Source organism: Miniopterus schreibersii (genome assembly GCF_964146895.1).
Source record: "Miniopterus schreibersii genome assembly, chromosome: 2".
NCBI classification, from domain to species: Eukaryota; Metazoa; Chordata; class Mammalia; order Chiroptera; family Miniopteridae; genus Miniopterus; species Miniopterus schreibersii.
The window spans coordinates 126,819,231-126,838,970 of record NC_138102.1 but is presented as its reverse complement, the minus strand read 5'-3'; the positions used below and the strand labels follow the sequence as shown (position 1 = coordinate 126,838,970).

The 19,740-nt window shown below is 41.1% G+C and overlaps 1 protein-coding gene across 2 annotated transcripts in view; it reads left to right on the top strand.

Moving 5' to 3' along the window:
• Positions 1-19,740, top strand: part of LGR5 (leucine rich repeat containing G protein-coupled receptor 5) — a 135,358-nt gene that overhangs the window by 86,270 nt on the left and 29,348 nt on the right. For both annotated transcript variants that reach the window (XM_081130395.1, XM_081130394.1), the window contains 7 exons: positions 7,667-7,882; positions 10,102-10,173; positions 12,958-13,026; positions 14,347-14,418; positions 17,641-17,712; positions 17,862-17,930; positions 18,068-18,139. In XM_081130395.1, the coding sequence (XP_080986521.1) occupies positions 7,667-7,882; positions 10,102-10,173; positions 12,958-13,026; positions 14,347-14,418; positions 17,641-17,712; positions 17,862-17,930; positions 18,068-18,139 (642 nt within the window). The remainder of the gene's footprint in view (positions 1-7,666; positions 7,883-10,101; positions 10,174-12,957; positions 13,027-14,346; positions 14,419-17,640; positions 17,713-17,861; positions 17,931-18,067; positions 18,140-19,740) is intronic.

Genomic DNA, 19,740 nt, shown 5'->3' with positions numbered 1-19,740 from the left:
CTGACTTTATCTCTTCCCAAGTTGGAAAAGTGGGAAAAAAACTATTTTACCTTTTCAGAGGTAAGCCTAAAGAACAATTTTTCTTCCTGGTTTACATTAAGTTTACCAACAAATAAGATGAACAATGTTAGAAAAATAAAAGCAGAAATTCCCATATAAGAAATCATGATGTGTGTATATATATATATATATATATATATATATATATATATATATATATTCATAAGTTTAATATCGTCCTAGGATATGGGTGGGACATTTCATTAAAATTGCACATTATGGCCACTCCATAATTTTTTTTAAAAAAAAAATACTAACAACAAAACTGACTCATACTATAATGAAGACTTTGTATATATCAGTATGAATTCAATCTAGAAGAGTTCATATAGATAAAATTCTACCCTGATAGTATTATTATACTGATCTCCTGACAAATTCAACTGAAATGATCCATTGGTTCCAATATAATATAATTTCACCATAGCAAAGACTTAAGGTGCCCTGTCAAATTGTTTCTTTTAAATCATTTTTTTATTTTTTAATTACATTTAACATACATTATTATATTAGTTTCAGGTGTACATCACAGTGATTAGACATTACATAACTGAGTAAGAGATCATCTTGATAAATCTTGCACCCATTTTACACCATACATAGTATTACGATAGTATTGACTATATTCCCTATGCTATACTTTACATCCCCATGACTATTCTATAACAACCAATTTGTACTTATTAATCCCTCTGCCTTTTTCACCCATTCCCTCAACCTTCCTCCCATCTGGCAGCCATCAAAATGTTCTCTGTATCTATAAGTCTGTTTCTGTTCTGCTTGTTCGTTTATTTTGTTTTTTAGATTCAGTTGTTGATAGATATGTATTTATTGCCATTTTATTGCTCATATTTTTATTTTTTTTCTTCTTCTTAAAAAAAGACTCTTTAACATTTCATGTAATTCTTGTTTGGTGGAGATGAACTCCTTTAGCATTTTCTTGTCTAGGAAGCTCTGTATCTGTCCTTCAATTCTAAATGATAGCTTTGCTGGGTAGAGCAATCTTGGTTTTAGGTCCTTGCTTTTCATCACTTTGAATATTTCTTGCCAATCCTTTCTGGCCTGCAAAGTTTCTGTTGAGAAATCAGCTGACAGTCTTATGGGAGCTCCCATGTAGGTTACTAACTGCTTTTCTCTTGCTGTTTTTAGGATTCTCTCTGTTTTTAACATTTGGCATTTTAATTATGATCTGTCTTGATGTAGGCCTCTTTGGGTTCATCTTGTTTGGGACTCTCTGCTCTTCCTGGACTTGTATGTCTATTTCCTTCATCAATTTAGGGAAGTTTCCTGTCATTTTTTCAAATAGGTATTCAATTTCTTGCTCTCTCTCTTTTCCTTCCAGCCCCCCCATTATGCAAATGATGGTATGCTTGAATTTGTCCCAGAGGCTCCTTACACTATCTTCATTTTGGGGAGGGGGGATTCTTTTTTCTTTTTGCAGTTCTGACTGGGTGGTGGGGTTTTTTTGCTTCCATGTATTTCAAATCACTGATTTGGTTCTCATTTTCATCTACTGTATTCTTGATTCCCTATAAATTATTCTTCATTTCAGGTAGTGTATCCTTCATTTCTGATTGGTCCTTTTTAATGATGTTGAAGTTCTTATTAAGTTCATAGAGCATCCTTATAACCAGTGTTTTGAACTCTGCATCTAGTAGATTACTTATCTCCATTTTGTTTAGGTCTGTTTCTCGAGTTTTGTTCTGTTCTTTCACTTGGGACATTTCTTTGTCTCTTCGTTTTGGAATCTTCCCTGTTTCCTGTGTTTGCTTCTATGTATTAGGCAAAGCTGCTATGTCACCCAGGCTTGGTAGAGTGGCCTAATGTAACAGGTGTTCTGCAGGGTACTTTGGCACAGCCTTCCCAATCACCTAGTTGCTCCCCCTCATGTGGGCTGTGTACATCCTCCTCTTGTGGTTGAGCCTGGATTGCTGTTGGCACATCATTGGGAGGGATTTACCTCCAGTCTGATCAGCTATAAGGACTAGCTGTCACCACTGACCACCGTGGAGGATCAGCTGTGCAGAGGCCCACCCCATAAAGCAGGACTTGCTTCAGTGGGGCTTTTGTGCTTACTGAGTCCACCCCTTGAGTGTGTCACTTGTGGAGGTGGTAGGGTTGTAATCTAGCGTGGTCTGAAGCTGGCCACCAAGTGCACTGGCTCTGAGGCCTCCCAGGAGGTGCAAGGTCAGCCACTGCCGATGCCCTACCTGGGGTCACGCAGCATATGCTACAGAGCAATATGCATAAGCCTACTACTACTTTTCCTGGGTTTGGAGGTGCCCAGGTGAGGCCAAGCTTCGAACCAAGACCAAGACTGCGGCTAGTGCTGGACCTGAGGCCACTTAGTGAGAGGTATGGGGCACACTGAGGCCAGCTGCTGCTTGTTTGAGAGATTTTAAAAAAATCTGAAGAATGAGCCAAGACAGGCCACTCAATGGAATAGCCACTGGAAACAGCTTGAGTAGGCCCAAAAGTTGGGTGGGGTGGGGCCCCAGGGAATCACCAATGTGAGGCAAACAGTGTAAGCCAGGTTGTTGGAGTCTCAGATATGTCTCCAGTCTGCCCGCTTGGGGGGAGGGGGCTCATCGAAGGAACAATGGCCTCTGCCAGCACTCTGTCTGGGAGAAAGCTGTATATCCCCCCCCCCCCGCTCTCGCTCTGATGCCAGACAATTTGGTTCTTCCCCATATGTCTCCAGTGCCTTTCAAGCTACTGCCCCAGTGCTAGACCTCAGAGGGAGGGAGTCCAAGTAAGTCCATGTGCTGGCCCTTTAAGAAGAACACCTGGGGCTCCAGCAGCCCTCAGCCTCCCTCAGCCTCAGTCCCCGTCGGGTTTTACAGCCAGAAGTTGTGGGGACTTCTCTTCCCAGCACTGGAACCCTGGGCGGGGGCCTGGTGGGGAGCTGGCACCCCTCACTCCTCAGAGGGGACCTCTGCAGCCGAGATATCCCTCCGGATTTCTATCCAGCCCGTGTGGGGGTGTGAGCAGCCCATTCTGCGTCCCCGCTCGACGTGGCCTCCTGAGTTCCCTGGGTGTGAGATGCCCGGTTTCAGGCAGCTCTGAATGGTGGTTCTGCAGGTTAGTTGTCACGTTGATGTGGTCGTGGGGGGCTGTGTTACCTATGCCTCCATCTCGACTGGAAGTGTCAAATTGTATTAAACACAAGCTTGGAACTACATGATTTCATTTCGTTGCAAAAGTAAGATAATCATCGAAAGTGCTTTTATTTTTTAAGATTTTATAACTGAACTAAATCACTGTGGCCTTTTGACTATTCATGAATTATTCACCAAGTGTACATATGTATATACAAGAGAATTGGTCATTTCTTTTAAACTTATGAAGAGAAATGCTCATCCAAATATAAAAATGTCAGTCATGAAGATTCCATGATTCATAATAGAAAAGAACCCACATTTATTGAAAGAACCTTCCTATGCTATTATACCGGCAGCTGCAACATTCTTCACACCTTGGCTTTTTTTTCTCAAGTCATCCATGTTAATAATTGACATTATTACAGTCACCTCAGATAAGAATTTAGCCAAGATAAATGGCTTATCTTTTGACTAACTCTTTCTTTCTTGTAGTTAATGGCTCATCAAAGACATTCTCAAACAAAGACATGCATTTGTGTGAAACATTGGCAAAGTATCGTATGAAAGATACATGTAAAGGACTATTTTTCTGGAACAACAATAGCAAGAATGAGGTCATAGGTTCTCTAATCCCTACAATAATACCATTGAGAAATAAAAAATTCCTTTCAGGGGTGTGGAGCAGATTGTCAAAATATTTCTTTTTAAAAAGAAAATTTGTACAATTCATCTTTTATGCATAAATTTCAGACAAAAGGTAAGAGAGTGATTACTTTTTTTTTTTTTTTGCCATTCCTGATATTAAAGATTTTTTTTTTCTTTGCTTGTTACCTTCCTAGCTCTTTATCACATAGGATGCATTGATATGAAAGAACTACATTCACAGCGAACATGCAGTTCTGTTTTATTTTTAGTTTATCTAACACTGGGTAACATTCATCCCTGCTCTCACATGGGCTCCACCCACCCAGCTGCCCAGGGTGGAACATGGAGTGATCGGAGCTCCCTTGCCTCCTCTGGCCGCATCTGGCGAGTCCCACGTTCCGCCGGGCTCACTTACTTAGCATCCGTCATATCACTTTCCCCTCCATGGCTGTCCTTCTTTCACCCTGATCACTGCCACTGCCTTGGCCCCTTCCCACCAGTTCCCCCTCCACGCTGCGATCAGAGTGGTCCTTCCACAGCCACCCCCTCGTTCAGGTGTTTTATTCTGCAGGCAGCATCTAACTGCGGGCGGGTTTTGTGCTGCCTCTATCACATTATTGATGGACAGATGCTTAAATGCCAACGTCACTGCTAGGAACTGTCTATGAGAATGTGACCTGTATCGCGTGTCACCACTTCTCCTTTGCCTTTAGAAAGAAGATGATATATTCAGTAATGTATCAGGAGTAAAACACACACACACACACTCGTAATGATAATACTATACTGAAGGCTGAAAAATAAAGGTGGCTTCTCTTAAGTATAACTACAGACACCTCTTAATTATTTCTGTTATGAGAGATGAAAGAAGTTGTCTGCATTTCTCTGACGACTTCGAAATTCTCTGACAACCTAGAATTTAACTGACTTTTGACTAAGGCAAAATTTGAGTTTACCTTTTTGTTTTCTGAACTGATGGTCCAAAGACAAAAACACAAACTGTTAACCAGCTTCAAGTTATAATAATTGAAGATCATTAAGGTGCATTATAGTTTACAAAGTTCCATTGTATTATTTTCTTTAATCGTAAGCAACTCTATAAGACAGAGAGGTGTCGTCCCCATTTTACAGTTGTGAAAGCTGAGTCTATTGACCTGGACATGTTCACAAAGTTACAATACTGACTTGGACCCAAGATTTCTTATCCCAAACCTCTGCACTAAGTCACAGATTCAGAGCTGCCTACACACACATACACACACACACACATATTGTGACTTACATGAAATAGAAATACTAACAAAGAAACACTTAAAATGGAGCTATACAATATAATTATTTTGCTGCTTCTGATAATGTTATAGAACCACATTTTTATGTGTTTTCATGTTCTGTCTAGTGTTGTTTTTCTTATACCCCACTGCTTAAATATTGCATTTTCCAAGCATATGAATAGAAAATGTCCAGCTGCCCCCAAAGAGCAGACTGATATAATATGAGCTCTTTGTTTGCTCACAGAATAGACACAAGTTGTGCCCTGCCAGCTGCTTTGTCCACAGTCTTAACCTTGTTCTGTAAGAACCACCTGTATGACTGGCTGGATAATTAATTCCATGCGCTGGTTCAGCCTGGGGATCTCCTGTTAAGATTAAATCAGAGACTGCCTCTCAATGTGAACAATATACGATACTCTGAATTAGACTTGAACCACTGAGGCCAGGTGGACATGGACTTCAAAACACTGTATTTAGAAGGAGTATCATATATTGGGAGCTTCTTATATGAAACTGTTTGGGTAAAGAAACGTTTTAGTGTGGCACTCAGAATACCCGAGTATCGGGTCTGAGAGTATTAGTACTCGGAGTGTTAGGACTGTGAAGAATTGCCCTGTCTTAGTCATTTCATGTCAGACAGCAAATTGCTCTAAGACTACAGTGTAGAGGTCAGATTACATCTTTGTTCTGGGGGGAGAAAAGTAATTCATAAAAGATATCTATCCAGAGAAATGGACTTATTAACATTGGAAAGTGATCGAGGGTCACTTCAAGATCCAGCAGAAACTTCGGGAGTATCTTTAATATCAAAGGAGACAAGCCTATGACTCAATGCTGAGAGAGCCTTTTCTACAAGTGTAGCCCAAGGTTTGCACTCAACCTTAAGTGTCCTCATTTTCAGGACTCTTGGAGGCCACTAGTCATTTCGATGCCTAAGCGACTGGCAATAATCAGACAGCATGTCAACTAAAACGCGGAAGCTCATACTATTTAAATAAAGTCTTCATCCTTTAATCAGCACAGTCATTAAGGAGAGTTTACATATGTGCTTTATGTCTAGTTGAACAATAACAGTCCCCTCATCACCCCCTGATGAAATTACACCTTATTTGAACACGGCCTGAGCATGTTGTTGCTGGAGAAAGGGGAAGAGATGGTGTTGGGTTTTCCTAAACATTCCCAGCTCCATCCGTTGACAGACCCTTGAGATATTTGGAAGCTGGGCTTCTGCTGCCTACAGTAACAGTTGCTCCATGGGAAATTTAATCGTGAGTGGGCTGTGACACCAAACTCATAAAATTTGTCCAAGTGACCTTTTCTCCATTACTATCAAAACTCAGCCCACGGCCTTGAAGACATCACTTGTTCCCATTCAGTCAGAAGTAGCAGCCAGAGGACGAGTGAAGTGACATGGTGACCAAAAGTGAGGAGGCCCTTGCCATTGCTCCCTACCACAGAGAATTCTGTCCATTTCTAAACTGTTTAAATTTGGTGTGCGGGGGATTATTTCCTGATCCTGGTGTGCTTCCGACATCTGTTTAGTCTTAAATGCTTCCTAAAATATTTTTCAAAATCCACTCGTGATTTTCTAATCCTTCTTAATACATGGGCTGCTTAAAACGCAGCTCTTCTTCTTTTTTAATCCCAGCTTTGGAAAATGCAAACAAATGTGTGAGCCTTCAGAACAGAAAGAAATGAGTGAGGCTGTTGGAAGCAGAGCTGAGTGAAGGTGGTTCTATCGTTCATGCACCTGACAATGTTAATTATTTATCTGTCTGGTCACTTCAACAAGAAAAGTTAGGACATTGTAATTACAGCTGCTATTTGTGTTGGATTAGGGGGAAATAAATGCATTGCACTCCCTCTGCTGGCTCTAAAGTTGTAACAGCTCATTAACCAGATCTATATTTAGACGTCTTTTCCCATTTAAAAAAAAAAAAAAAAAATGGTGTGTGGAAAAAGGAAGCAAAAGCTGGGAATGCTGTTAACTTTATTATTCAGTTAAAATGTCAGGAAAAGCAAATATCTGCCCAATGCCAATGGTTAGGATGGGCAAGAAAGCCAGCAGTTTTTAGGCTCTCCGGCCTGGAACAGCCTTTAAAAATTACTCCATTCCTTTCAAACACTGAAACAATCTTTTCCCAGAGCTTAATAAACAAACTAGCGGATTAGTGTATATTCGGTATGTTCAAACAGTCCGGGAAATACAAAGGCCTGTATTTAGCTTGGGGTGGGAGGGAGGGGAGAGGGTGTCTTTCTCTTGGTGTCAGAAAGGAAAACTAAAAGATCCTCACCTGGATCATTATACCTGAGGGGAGGCAACTTGCGTGCGTGAAAGCTTGCTCTCCACAGCCTGAAAGGCAAGCACAGCGTGGAATTTTACACCATGGGGACCTGAGAAGCAGTCGCTCTCCTCTTGAGCAAGAAAGAGCCCACCAAGAGAGCAAAATTCTCCAGACATCGGCGGATCATGAGGGCCCCGAGCCCTGTCTGACTCGTGTTAATCAGCACATGGAGGGTTTTCTTGCAAGGCCCACGTTTGCCTGCACTTTGCTCTTTTCCATTCCTGCTTGCTCTCTTCCCCAGGCGGCTGGATGCCAACCACATCAGCTACGTCCCCCCCAGCTGCTTCAGTGGCCTGCATTCCCTCAGGCACCTGTGGCTGGATGACAACGCTCTGACGGAAATCCCTGTGCAGGCTTTCAGAAGTTTATCGGCACTGCAGGCCATGACCTTGGCCCTGAACAAAATACACCACATACCAGACTATGCCTTTGGAAACCTCTCCAGCCTGGTAGTTCTGTAAGTTCTATTGATTTTTTTTTTTTTTTCTCTCTCTCTCCCTTTTAACAATTTCTAAATTCACTGTAAGACCTTGACCTTAAAGTGCTGGCCCTTCAAACCTTGAATAGGGACATTTTAAGGGTGGAAAACTCCCTGAATCCCTCCCCAGAACAACTCAGAAGTGTTCTAATTGTATAAAACAATGAAACAACATTTATGGACCACCTGCTAAGTGCCAAACACTGCTGGACTTTCAAAGGTAATAAAATATGACCTCTGCCCATTGTGTATTGTACAAGTAATCACAATAAGTTCAGTGACCAAAGTTAGTAAAAATGCCTTATTTCTGATAATCACTCATAATTCAGGTCAAATTGAAATATGCCTTTCTTATTACTTAATAAATACTTCTTGAACCCCTACCAAGGAAAGAGAAGCAAGGGTGACCCCAACAGTGAGCTATGTATGTAAATGGTTCCCCCACCCCCATAGGTCTAGGTTTCATTATTTTAGTAAATCCAAATGATTCTCAGGTAGTAGTTTGAAAAATAATCAGTGTTCTATAAGAGTGTAGCAATATGGCCCACGTGTATAATGTCAGTCGATGCTGATACAGGAAAATAGCAGCTGCTTGCAAGGTTGTAAGATCAGTTCCTGGAGGAACTTTGACCAAGGCCTCTTCTGCACCATTTCTCCCTTCGCTTCCCACCCGCCCACCGCAGCCTCCAATCATCCTGCTTTACCTGGCTGCATGTCTGTCTCTTGCACTGTGCTATGTGCTACTGTGAGAGCTGGCCAGCATTTATCCACTTTTTTAGGTTCCTCTCAACCTTTTCCCCCATGTGTTGCATGTAGAAGATCCTCCAATAAATATTATATAGATCCCACATGAACCCAAAGTATATTTATTAGAATAAGAAGATTAGTCTGAAAAAATAACAAATTTTTGGTGATATTAACAAATTTCTAAACTGAATTTCACTTACAAAGATGATGCTATGGACATACCAGAAGTTGGATAGCTTTAATTTGTCTTCCACTAGAGCAGCGATTTTCAACTTTTTTCGTCAATCAACAAAAAGATAGTTATGATTTTGATTCATTCACCCCAAATGGCTATTGTCGTGCTGGCTGTTGTCGTTTTCTTATTTGACAGTCTAAGGGAAAAGAGGTCAGTGCCCCTGACTAAAGAGTCAGGTGTGGCATGTTTTAAAAATTCTTGCGGCACACCGGTTGAGAATTGCTGCACTAGAGAGAATGCATTTAGAGAGATCCAGCTCTTCTTTTTCATGCTCTCTTCCTTAAACTAATTTTCCAAAAATCTCTTTGGGACTTGGTCCAGTTTTCAGTTATGCACACAGTTGCTCTCACTGACTTTGACCTCACTGAATCACCATTGAGCCAAAGGTGATAATTATACACACTAATCCTGCGTCAAGATAACTAATCTCCTGGGGCAGCCAAAAAATATGATCACCTTTTTCTGTAGTTGAAATTGCTGTTTTCTGTTAACCTGTGGCCCTACCCTGGGAATGTAGCCATTATAAGCCATCAGCTTCAATAAGAAAATGTGCTTAGTACCCTAGGACCTTTCCTCCATCCTGCGTTTTCAATGACGGTCAGTATCTCTGCTTATCACTCCACATCCCAAAGCCATGCTAAATAACCCATGTGGGAAAATATGCTGAGCAACTACACTGAACAATCTGAATTTACTTTTATCAATCATGTTGCTCATATTATGAGACACTCCCCGATATTTCAAACCCAGAAAGTAAAACTGTGACTGCTTATTAAATTCTATGGTATAGAATCATCTGTGGTGCCCAGCCAGCATGGCTCAGTGGTTGAGCATCAATCCATGAATCAGGAGATCACAGCTTGATTCCCAGTCAGGGCACATGCCTGGGCTACAGGCTCAATCCCCAGTATGGGGCGTGCAGGAGTCAGCCAATCAATGACACTCTCTCATCATGGATGTTTCTAGCTCTCTCTCCCTCTCCCTTCCTCTCTCTGAAATCAATAAAAACATAAAAATAAAAAAATAAAAAAGGAATCATCTATGGTAAGAGTGAATGGGGTATATATGAAGCCTTTTTTTAAAAAATTAAACAAAGCATTTCTTGTATATAATTAGTGCATTGTTTAGTATATGTTTCTTTGGATTTAAGCATCAGAATGTTGTGCCTAAGTTTCTCTGTGCAGTGTGCCTTCCTGACTGTAATGTTCCCCTGCAGGCATCTCCATAACAATAGAATCCACTCTCTGGGAAAGAAATGCTTTGATGGGCTCCACAGCCTAGAGACTTTGTGAGTTGACCTTTTATTTGTTTCCCTTTTTTCAGTGTTTTCATGAGTATTCTGAAGGGATCAAAATAGCCTTAAAGTCAGACTTGCTGTTTGGTTTGGGCAATTGCCTGAGCTTTAAAGAGATACTCACAGTGGCTTTATCTTACACCCAAACACACACCTGGCAAAGCTAAGCAACAAAACTAAGATTTTATCTTGATCTAAAAAGAGTGATAAATTGGTTAGAATCATTATAAGCTAAAGGAGATGCTTTCCACTGAGCAGTGACTGTTTGGGAAGGTGTATTCTGTCAGGGATCAGTTCTGTGCTGTGACTCAGGCTCACTCCCCACTGAATAAGAGGATACAGACCAGGCTCCAACCCGAGATGAACAGGTGCCTCATGAGGAAACAGCAAGGGTTCATGCTGAAAGCAAATCCAAAGACTAAAAAGTGCTGGTAGCTGCCATGTATTGAGTATATCTATGGTCAAATATTGCACTGAGCATTTGGCATACTTTGTTCCAATTAATCCTACGAGCACCCTATGAGAGCAGGCATCACTATCCCATCTTAGGTCTAGTGCTATTAAGTATTTTCCCAACATTACATAGCTAGTCGATAGCATAACTGGGATTTGCTTCCTTCTCCCATTGGACTGTGAAGTCCACGTTTACTGCTGTATTCTACTTCCAAAGAATTCGTCAAAAATTTAGTTCTGAGTTGTTACCTAGAATACAATTAGAGCCCAGCCAGCTACCATAGCCTAGAATGTATTCCAGAGCCACTTGGAGAAGTTCTTATGGGCCACACCCTGGCCGAGCCTTTTCCCAGGTGAGGAACTGCTCTTCATTGCCCTGTTGAGTGGGAGAGATATAATGAGGGTGGGGTGACAGGCAGCGAGGGTCCTGAGGGTTCTGGGAGAGGAAGGTGGTTCCAGCTGTGCTCCCACCCCCCATGTTTTGAATACTCAAGTGCAATAAACCACACAGGGCCACTGAATCTACAATGCTGGCTCCCACCGGGACTGCAGAAGGAAAAGACCAAAGACCACCTCTCCTGTGGCCTTGGAGCCCATTCTTCATTTACATACAGAGCTTAACGATTTGCACATGATCCATTTAATTTCTAACCAGGTCTGGATCCTCTCATTTCCTTCCAGACCATCTGTTGTTGGTGGTCTTCTTGAGGCAATCAGCACTAACAGCTCTCCTTCCAGGGTTACTTAAGTCACTCTGTTTCCTCCCAGAAGGGAAGAGTCATCCTCATAAGGAGATGCCAAGATGAACTTGCCCAGGCAGGACTTTGATGTCAGCTTAATGGCATAGGCAAGCAGTTTCCATCAGCTGCTAGGAAAAAGTAGAACTTCTCCCTTATCTACACAGGGCTGGGCGGGGGACTCAGCAATGGAAAGCACCTTCGGTCCTTTTCAACTCAACAGGAACAAAAACAAGATGGGCTTTGATGGGTATTTTCAGAAATAGCCTTTCTTCTCCCCCCCCCCCCCCATGTATGAGGTGAGGACCCAGGATTGCTTATAAATTCTACAGAATAAAACATTTCAGGAGAAACTCCTGTGAGTCTCATTGTCCCCTTCTCCCCTCACCTTGCCCTGGGCTAAGGAGGATCAGTTGGTTACTCCCAACATTTTCCTTTCCCTCACTGGAAATCCAAGTAATTTATAAGGGCCCAATCCTTTTTTAATCAAAACAGAGCATCTGGAGGGATTTACAAACAGGAAGAAAATTTATGTCCACAAAAGACACAAGTTTCCTGCCTGCAGTATAGCTTAAGGATGGTTTGTGTCATACAAGTAGGAATCTTGATTCATGTTTAACTCAGTTAAATTATCTCTCTCTTAAAATTAAATAGCAGTTCTTCACAGAGGAAGATCTAACCACATCTGATTGCCTGACCAAAAGGTTTTTCTATGTCATCTGGGAAATCTGCCATTCCCAGAGACCAGGAGGCAATTACTTTTTCATACGGAGATGTAGCTAGAAGGTGGAGTAAATCTATAAAGCTCTTGTGAGCAATGGAATTGAAAAGCCATTTGTGTCATAACAAATAGAGAAATTAATGATTTGAGATTGTTTGGCTGTTCCATCTCTTTACCTGAAAAATAATACAGAGCTTTGCCTCACAGACCAACAAAAAAACACACATCATACTTCTGATCTGAATCACTATTTGTGTCCCTGAGAAAATCCTAGGCCTAATGTCCTTCCTGAGAGTACCTTGCGCATATAAACCTCTCTAGGAGCAGGTTGTCATCCTGGACCTCAGACTGCGAGGGATACAGGCACTCCACAGGAGTCAGGGACAAGGCAGGTCTCCAAGATGTCCCCTTAGGGCATACTCTAAAAAGCATGGGGGGAAAAGAGAATGACGGTGGGACCAAGAAAGGGCATGTGACTCACTCAGGTGCCCAGAGCAGTGCACACAGTCTGGCAGCTTAGTGAGCTAGGCTCAGGGGAAGAGCCACATTAGCAAGCTGCCAGCACTGGCCAGGTATCCCTCCTACTTGGACATCAGCACTGCTCCATGTCCCCTCCCTTTTTTGAAATGCCCCTGTGCCATTGAGCCTTGACTCTTTGAAATTTCTCATGATCGATCTAATGACCATTTTAACGCAGATACTTGCGGAATGGTGGTGGTCAGCAAGCCGAGCAAGTCTCTCCATAAAAAGAAGGAATGAGAATTTTCATCAGTGATACTGGCCCATTTACATAGCATGCTAACTTTCCTGGTAAATGTATATGAATCTGTAAATGAAAAACTGAAAATACTGTTTACTTACTTTCAGAGATTTAAATTATAATAACCTTGATGAATTCCCCACTGCAATCAGGACACTCTCCAACCTTAAAGAACTGTAAGTATTTAGGACAAGTTTAATGGGAGAATCTATTCTTGGTGAATTTATTTTAAAATAATGTGACTTATTAGAAAAAAAATTTCAATTCATATAAGTGACAGTTAAGTACACTTGAAATATACTTTAGTTGATTCTATCACCAGCCAACATCAGATCATCTTTTTAAATTTATAATGGATTTCTCTACTATATGAATATTAGAAAAAATATGCATATTTCTCTAAGACATACTTCTTTCCTAACACGTATTTTCCCAATATTTATATACTTTATAGATTTGTACAGAACTGTAATGTAATTCAGTTATTTGCTGAGCATTTTGAAGAACATTTCTAGGCTGCATAGACTTATAGAATAAAATGGGTGTACCAGTACAGTGCTAGATGCTTTCACATGCATTAATTCGCATTCTTTAAATACTTAACAATCTTATTTAATTTAAAGAACCCACAATTTTACTAAAATAGAGCTAACCTTCAGCTATTAGGTTGCATATATTTTCTTTCGCATACTATAGTTAGTTTCTCATTTTATCTAAAAATAACCTATGTAAGCAATGTTCTAACACTTGGAAAGGAAAATAAGCATAGAGCCTATTTTCCTGGCAGAGAGAAATGAGACACACAGCAAAAGGAGGTAGACAGCGGGGCTTGTGTATTAAAAAAAAAAAAAAAATTTAGGAGGTTCTGCCTCAGAAAAGCCGGCTTGCGGCTAACTGGGAAGTCACCGTTGTCTGTGGCCTCCTCTCACCCAGCCACAGGCCCACACAGGACCCACAGGTCTTTGACTGTGCCCCTCTGCCATTCAGACGACAGCACTGACAGAGGAGAGTCAATGTATTACAGACTCACTGAGCACCTTCCTTCAGCTCAGGAAATTTTGTCCTCAGAAGGAGATTACTTAAATCGATACTTTACTGCAGCTGAAGTCAATTTTCTCTTCTCCTAATTCAAATGGGGGCGGGAAGGTGATCATAACCGAAGATGGTTCCCTCTGTCTCAAGTTGTCACAATGGTGCTCTATCAGATAGTAACAGATGAATTTTCTTTATATAACATTAGATTGTAAGTTTCCATAAAACACAATTATTATTTTCAGGTTCTTTATTTCTCTTTCAAGATGACAGCCTGTGATTTCTTTTCCTTCTAGAGAGTAAGGGAGGGAGGGCACATAAGTTTCAAAATGCTTAGAGGAATTTCACCTGAGCCTCCAGTTACTCAAGGTGCTGGTTATTGCCACGGGGGGAGGGCGGAGGACTGTTAAATAATTTTACCCCGCACATGATTTTCTATAAATCGTTTCTTGTTCTCTTTCTAGAGGATTTCACAGCAACAATATCAAGTCGATACCTGAGAAGGCATTCGTAGGCAACCCTTCTCTTATTACAATGTAAGTGGTTGTAGTTCTTTTTGATTTTTCCATCCTGAAATAGAGCATGTGTTGCTCCTTTAAATATAACACAATGAATGTTCTATACATGCCCAAGGTCTTTCTCAGTCAGTGTAAGACTATACAGAGTGGTATTGAGAGAGATGTTTTGCCAGGTTTTAGCTGAATGCTGAAATAATAGAAAAGATTCTTTTTTCTCTAGGGCCTTCGATACGCACTGCATTGTGCTCCGTATCTTCAGATGCCTTGTCTCACTTCACAGTGATCTTAGGAAATGCTTTGCTTCTCTCTATTTTCTAAGGAATAAAACTGATTTTTTAAAGTATCAATGTCAGGGTCACCTAGTCATTCAAAACATGAATCCAAGTATACTAGAAATATAAATTATTACATACAAATAGGAGTCCTTTACAATAGACTCCGGCCTGAGTTGGTGGCGGGGAATGGGAATACTGTTTAATGCTGTCTGTATATCCATTCATTGTCAAGCCCACGCACTGAGTCGCACTTATACGATTACAAGCTACGTTGTAATTCCAGAAATAAGTATATGTTCTAGAAAGGTGTATGTGAGGATTTAGGTACCGTGAAAGCACAAAACCGACTTACAACTATAATGTATAATTAATTCTATGTTTCACATTTAGCACAGACGTAAGATTGATCATATGTAGATATATAGGAAGGTGAAAATATGTTAGTATTAGGCTGGCTCTTAGTTAAAAGACACCTGGCAGGTTTGGGACATAGGATTGGACTGAGGTCATGGGTGAGAGGTCTTGAATTTGGAGGAACAGAATAGGACAGCTGTTGAACATGACTCTAGGGGCACTTCTTGGCAGATATCCATCCTGTGCCAACTTGACTGAGAGGCTTTCTGGGACTGTGTAGCATTTGTCACAAATGACCTGGAGTCCCAGTTAGACCTGACAACTAAAAAAAATAATAATAATACCATTCATCATTCCTGAAATGTTCTGACAGTATGTTGGAAAACTAAGGGTTTTAAAGTTTATTGCCAGTAAACATTAGTCCTCATTAGAGAATATTTACGTAGTAAGAGGTTGGCAAGTTGCATTGCCTTTGCTGCTTTTTCCCAGCAGCTGCAGGACTGGGGTTTTTTTAATCACTCTTTTGACATGCTAATACCGCTTAAGGAGCACTAACAGCCCCCCAAATTATTAGTGCTCCTATCCAATATTTGATGTTGACTAAATTTCCTGAAAGTCTCCTTTTCTTGCTTCTGCCTTTGTTTCCGTCTCTTGTCATTGCCACCCCCATCCATGCCCCCTCCCCGATTCCCACTTTCTGTAAAGGCAAAGGCTACCCAGGCCTCATTTCTACCTCTCTGGTCCCCATCCTATGCCTAACCTCTCATCCCAGCTGCCATCAACCTCTCTGCCAGCCATTACCTCTAGATCTTTATCAGTCTAAGGCTCATCTCCTTGCCTCCACCACTGGCAGGGTCATCTCTCTTAAAACACAGCATCCATATTGTCACCCTCTTGCTGTGAAACTTACAGAGACTCAGGATTGTCTATTTACATTAAGTGCACACTCCTTACCCTGACTTTCACAGCCTTCCATGTGGCCCAAACCAATCCTCCTGGCCAGCTCCCCAAAGCTCTACTCAAATACCCTACACATGACCCAGACAAACTAAGCTAAATTCACAGAATGAATCTTTCCTTATTTCCTTTGCTCCTATGGTTCTGTCCCCTCACTATGCATATTGAAATTTTGTTTTCCAGGGTCCATTTCAAATGACATTTCAATGAAGTTTTTCCTAATGAGGGAACTCCCTTCTGAGATCCCTATAGCTCCTTATTTGTATTTGTGATACTTCTGCCTTATGTATACAAGTGTGTATGTCATATCTGCCCGGCGTACATACATATGAACATATAAGCATATAGTGTAGATAAAGGACAATGTAATATTATGAGGAAAATTCCATTTTTTTAACCCTAAAAGCTATATTTCAGCTCTAGCTCTTTCTCTTACAGATTATTAAATCCAAGGGGAAAAAAGAGGTCAGAAGGTAGAAGTACAGAAGGGGCCTTAGATTTGTTAGGTGACAACTCTATTCCAGGCACTGTGCAGGGTGTTATGCCTGCATTAGCTCTGTCACTGCACACACAAACCCTACAACTAAGTGGTATTTTCTCAGTTTAACAAATTAGAAAATTGAAGCTCTGGGAAGTCATGAACTTGCCAAAGTATCTGACTTTCAGTTTCTTCCTCCAGAAATAAGGAAAATCCTATTAATAAGTGTCTACACTATGGTCTTATTAAGTTGTTGGGTAGATCAGTTGAAAACGCTTTGTCAGCTAGAAAGTGAAATAATCTTATTTATTTGTTTTATCCCAATTTATTCCAAGTTTCTTTAGGGCAAGGACATGTTATTATTCTTCAAACTCCCAGCATGTAGCATAATGCCAGATGCTTGGTAGCTGCCCAACGACAGCCTCCTTAATGGATCAGCCTCTCAAGCCTTGCAGTATCTACCCTCATACTTTGAGCATAGTAGACACCAATACGTATTTTTTGAATTTCATTGAACTGGAAAGATGTCTCCTCTCAGAACTATTTCTAGGACCCCATTCACCAGGCAGTGCAAATACCATTACATTGAAAACATCCGTACAACAAAATATTTTAAGTTCTAATAATGTCTCACCTTTTAGAACAATAATTAATTCCAAAAAATTCTGACATTATAAAAAAATCCAGAATAGCTCATTTTTCTCTCAAATAATTTGAGTTCCTTTTGTGTGTTATGATAAGATGTGATCAGAGGATACAGTTTTCATGTAGCTACGTAGAGCTTCACCTTTCTTTAATTAATGATATGCTTGCCAGCACCTTGAATTACCTTCTTGCCATTCAATGGATAGTGCACAGATGTTGGAGGCAGAGGAAGATTTTTAAGTAATGTTGACAATCAGTTCACATGCCTTTCTCCTCAGTAACTATCACTCATATCTGCCTTACTGTCAGAAATTTCCAACTTTATATAGTATAGATTTCTTACCAAAAGTCTAGTAATATGAGATAAAACACTTTTGAGGTTTGCCTGAAACCACATAATCAGGAATGTTATGTAATGTGGTATAATCAAAATTACATTAATACATTTAATGTACTCGTTGAAAGTTTGAACAAGAATTCATTTGCCATTCAAGTTTTATACTAAGACATTGGTGTTTGGATTTTTTTCAGACATTTCTATGACAACCCTATCCAGCTTGTTGGAAGATCCGCTTTTCAACATCTACCTGAACTGAGAACACTGTGAGTTTTTCTCTTACATATCACTTTCCACTTGTAGGGATTCTGTAAAACCAAACGGGTATTATAAGTTGGGTGCTTTGAAAATGGGAATAAAAATTACCCCTTTCTAGAATCTTCTCCCAATAATACTCATGTACCCTTCTTTCTAGGACTTTGAATGGTGCCTCACAGATCACTGAGTTTCCTGATTTAACTGGAACTGCGAGCCTGGAGAGTCTGTAAGTGCTTAAGAAGGCCCTCGACTTTGACCAGAACAGACGCTGCTTTTAAAGCCTGATCAGTCTGAATGTCAGTGAATCAGTGTCACTGTGTGAAGCCTGAATAAAAGAATTATGTTTGGTTTGTGTTTCAACAGGACTTTAACTGGAGCACAGATCTCATCTCTTCCTCGAACTGTGTGTGATCAGTTACCTAATCTCCAAATGCTGTGCGTATCAGTAAGGCAATAATGTTGTATAAACAGGCAGCTTCCATTTAGGGGTGAAGTGGCAGACATTATTTCAGTGATCCTTTAAAAGGGGAGAAAGTTCTTTCCTCACAGGTCTCCAGAAGGTCAGGCCTCCTTTCCGCTTTGGGCCAGGGAAGCAGGCCTCTGCTAGGAGCCTGCTAATGACGGCAGCGCACCCTTCGTCTCCGCACCCCAAACGGCCTCCCCTTAGAGTTCCAACTGGAGCACATTTCCTTCCAGAAATGGATATGAACAAGCCCAAATAAATTCATTTCCCCCTCTAAAGGCTTTGCAGAGCAGGGAAAAAAAATAGATTAAAAACCCACATGGATGCCAAAATAAAAAATTAAGCTATCGAATGCACTCAAACCTTGATAAAGGCAACCAAACATCCTTCCGGTGTAGTTGTGGATGCCATGTTCTGATGTTTCATCTGATGGTTAAACTGTTTGCATATGTTATTTCTGTTGGCTTGGAGCTTTTTTTCTCTGCCTCTTAGGTTGTATAAAGAGTAGTTTAGAGGAAGCTGAAGAGCTTTGTTTTGACCTTCCATTTTCAGCCCTCTCCCTCAACTCCCACTCCAGCCTATTGTCATCCCCTCAACATTGTTGGGACTTAATGAAAGGGCCCCGTCTTTTGCCATGGCCCTGCTCTCTCATAGTAGCCATCTGCGGCTGCCGGTGAATGCCTGTGATCCCACTAGGCTTTACCTATCAGCAGAACTACGAGCAGCACTACAGATGTTAAGTGGAAGAATGGGACCGTCAGCCGTGGTGGCTCTGCCTTCCCCTTTCCAGCCGGCTACGGCGCCTCGGACCTCAGTTGCTCAGTGACATGGGCTTGCAGTAACCCCTAGTGATGGCCTTGGAGTCAGGCATTTGTGTTTGAAGGAAAGGGGCAGAGCTAGTCTCCGCTTCTTCACCCCACATTGCCCCAGGAGGTGCAGGTCAGATGAGAAACCTGAGAATTAGGGACGTTAAGTGCATTTGTCAAAGTCACACTGCAAGAAAGCAGCAGAGTCCAAATTTTAAATACAAGCAGTTTGATTGAATGACTAGGCAAAAGTGTATGTACTTTTGTGTATGTACAGCAGGTGGTGGAAATCTTGGGACCATCTTAGAATTGTGCCTACCACGCCCAGAATAGGTATAATTATCCTATTTCTTGAGGAAACTGGCTCAATAATATGACTAGGATTTCACATCCTGTAATTAATAAGTAGGGAGCCAGTATTTAAATTGCATCTGTCTCCACTATGCCACACAGTAAATGGCAAGCCACCCAGGTCTAGAACTGCATAAATGGTGGCTGACTGACAAATTGGTTACTGACAGAGGCTCTGGGGTGTGTTTTTCTGGTTCAAGTCCAGTCTCTCTATATACCAGTACAGTATCTTGAGCAAGTTATTAATTCCTTCTCGGTTCTGTTTCCCAATCTATAAAACAGCAGTGTAATTATTTCCATGAGGATCATCATGAGGATTAAATGAGTTACTACATGTCAAATAGCACTGTAAACTCTCAGGCAGCGTTAATTCATCATCTTGGTTCTCGCTTCCTTTGCACCATTGCTCTTTCCTC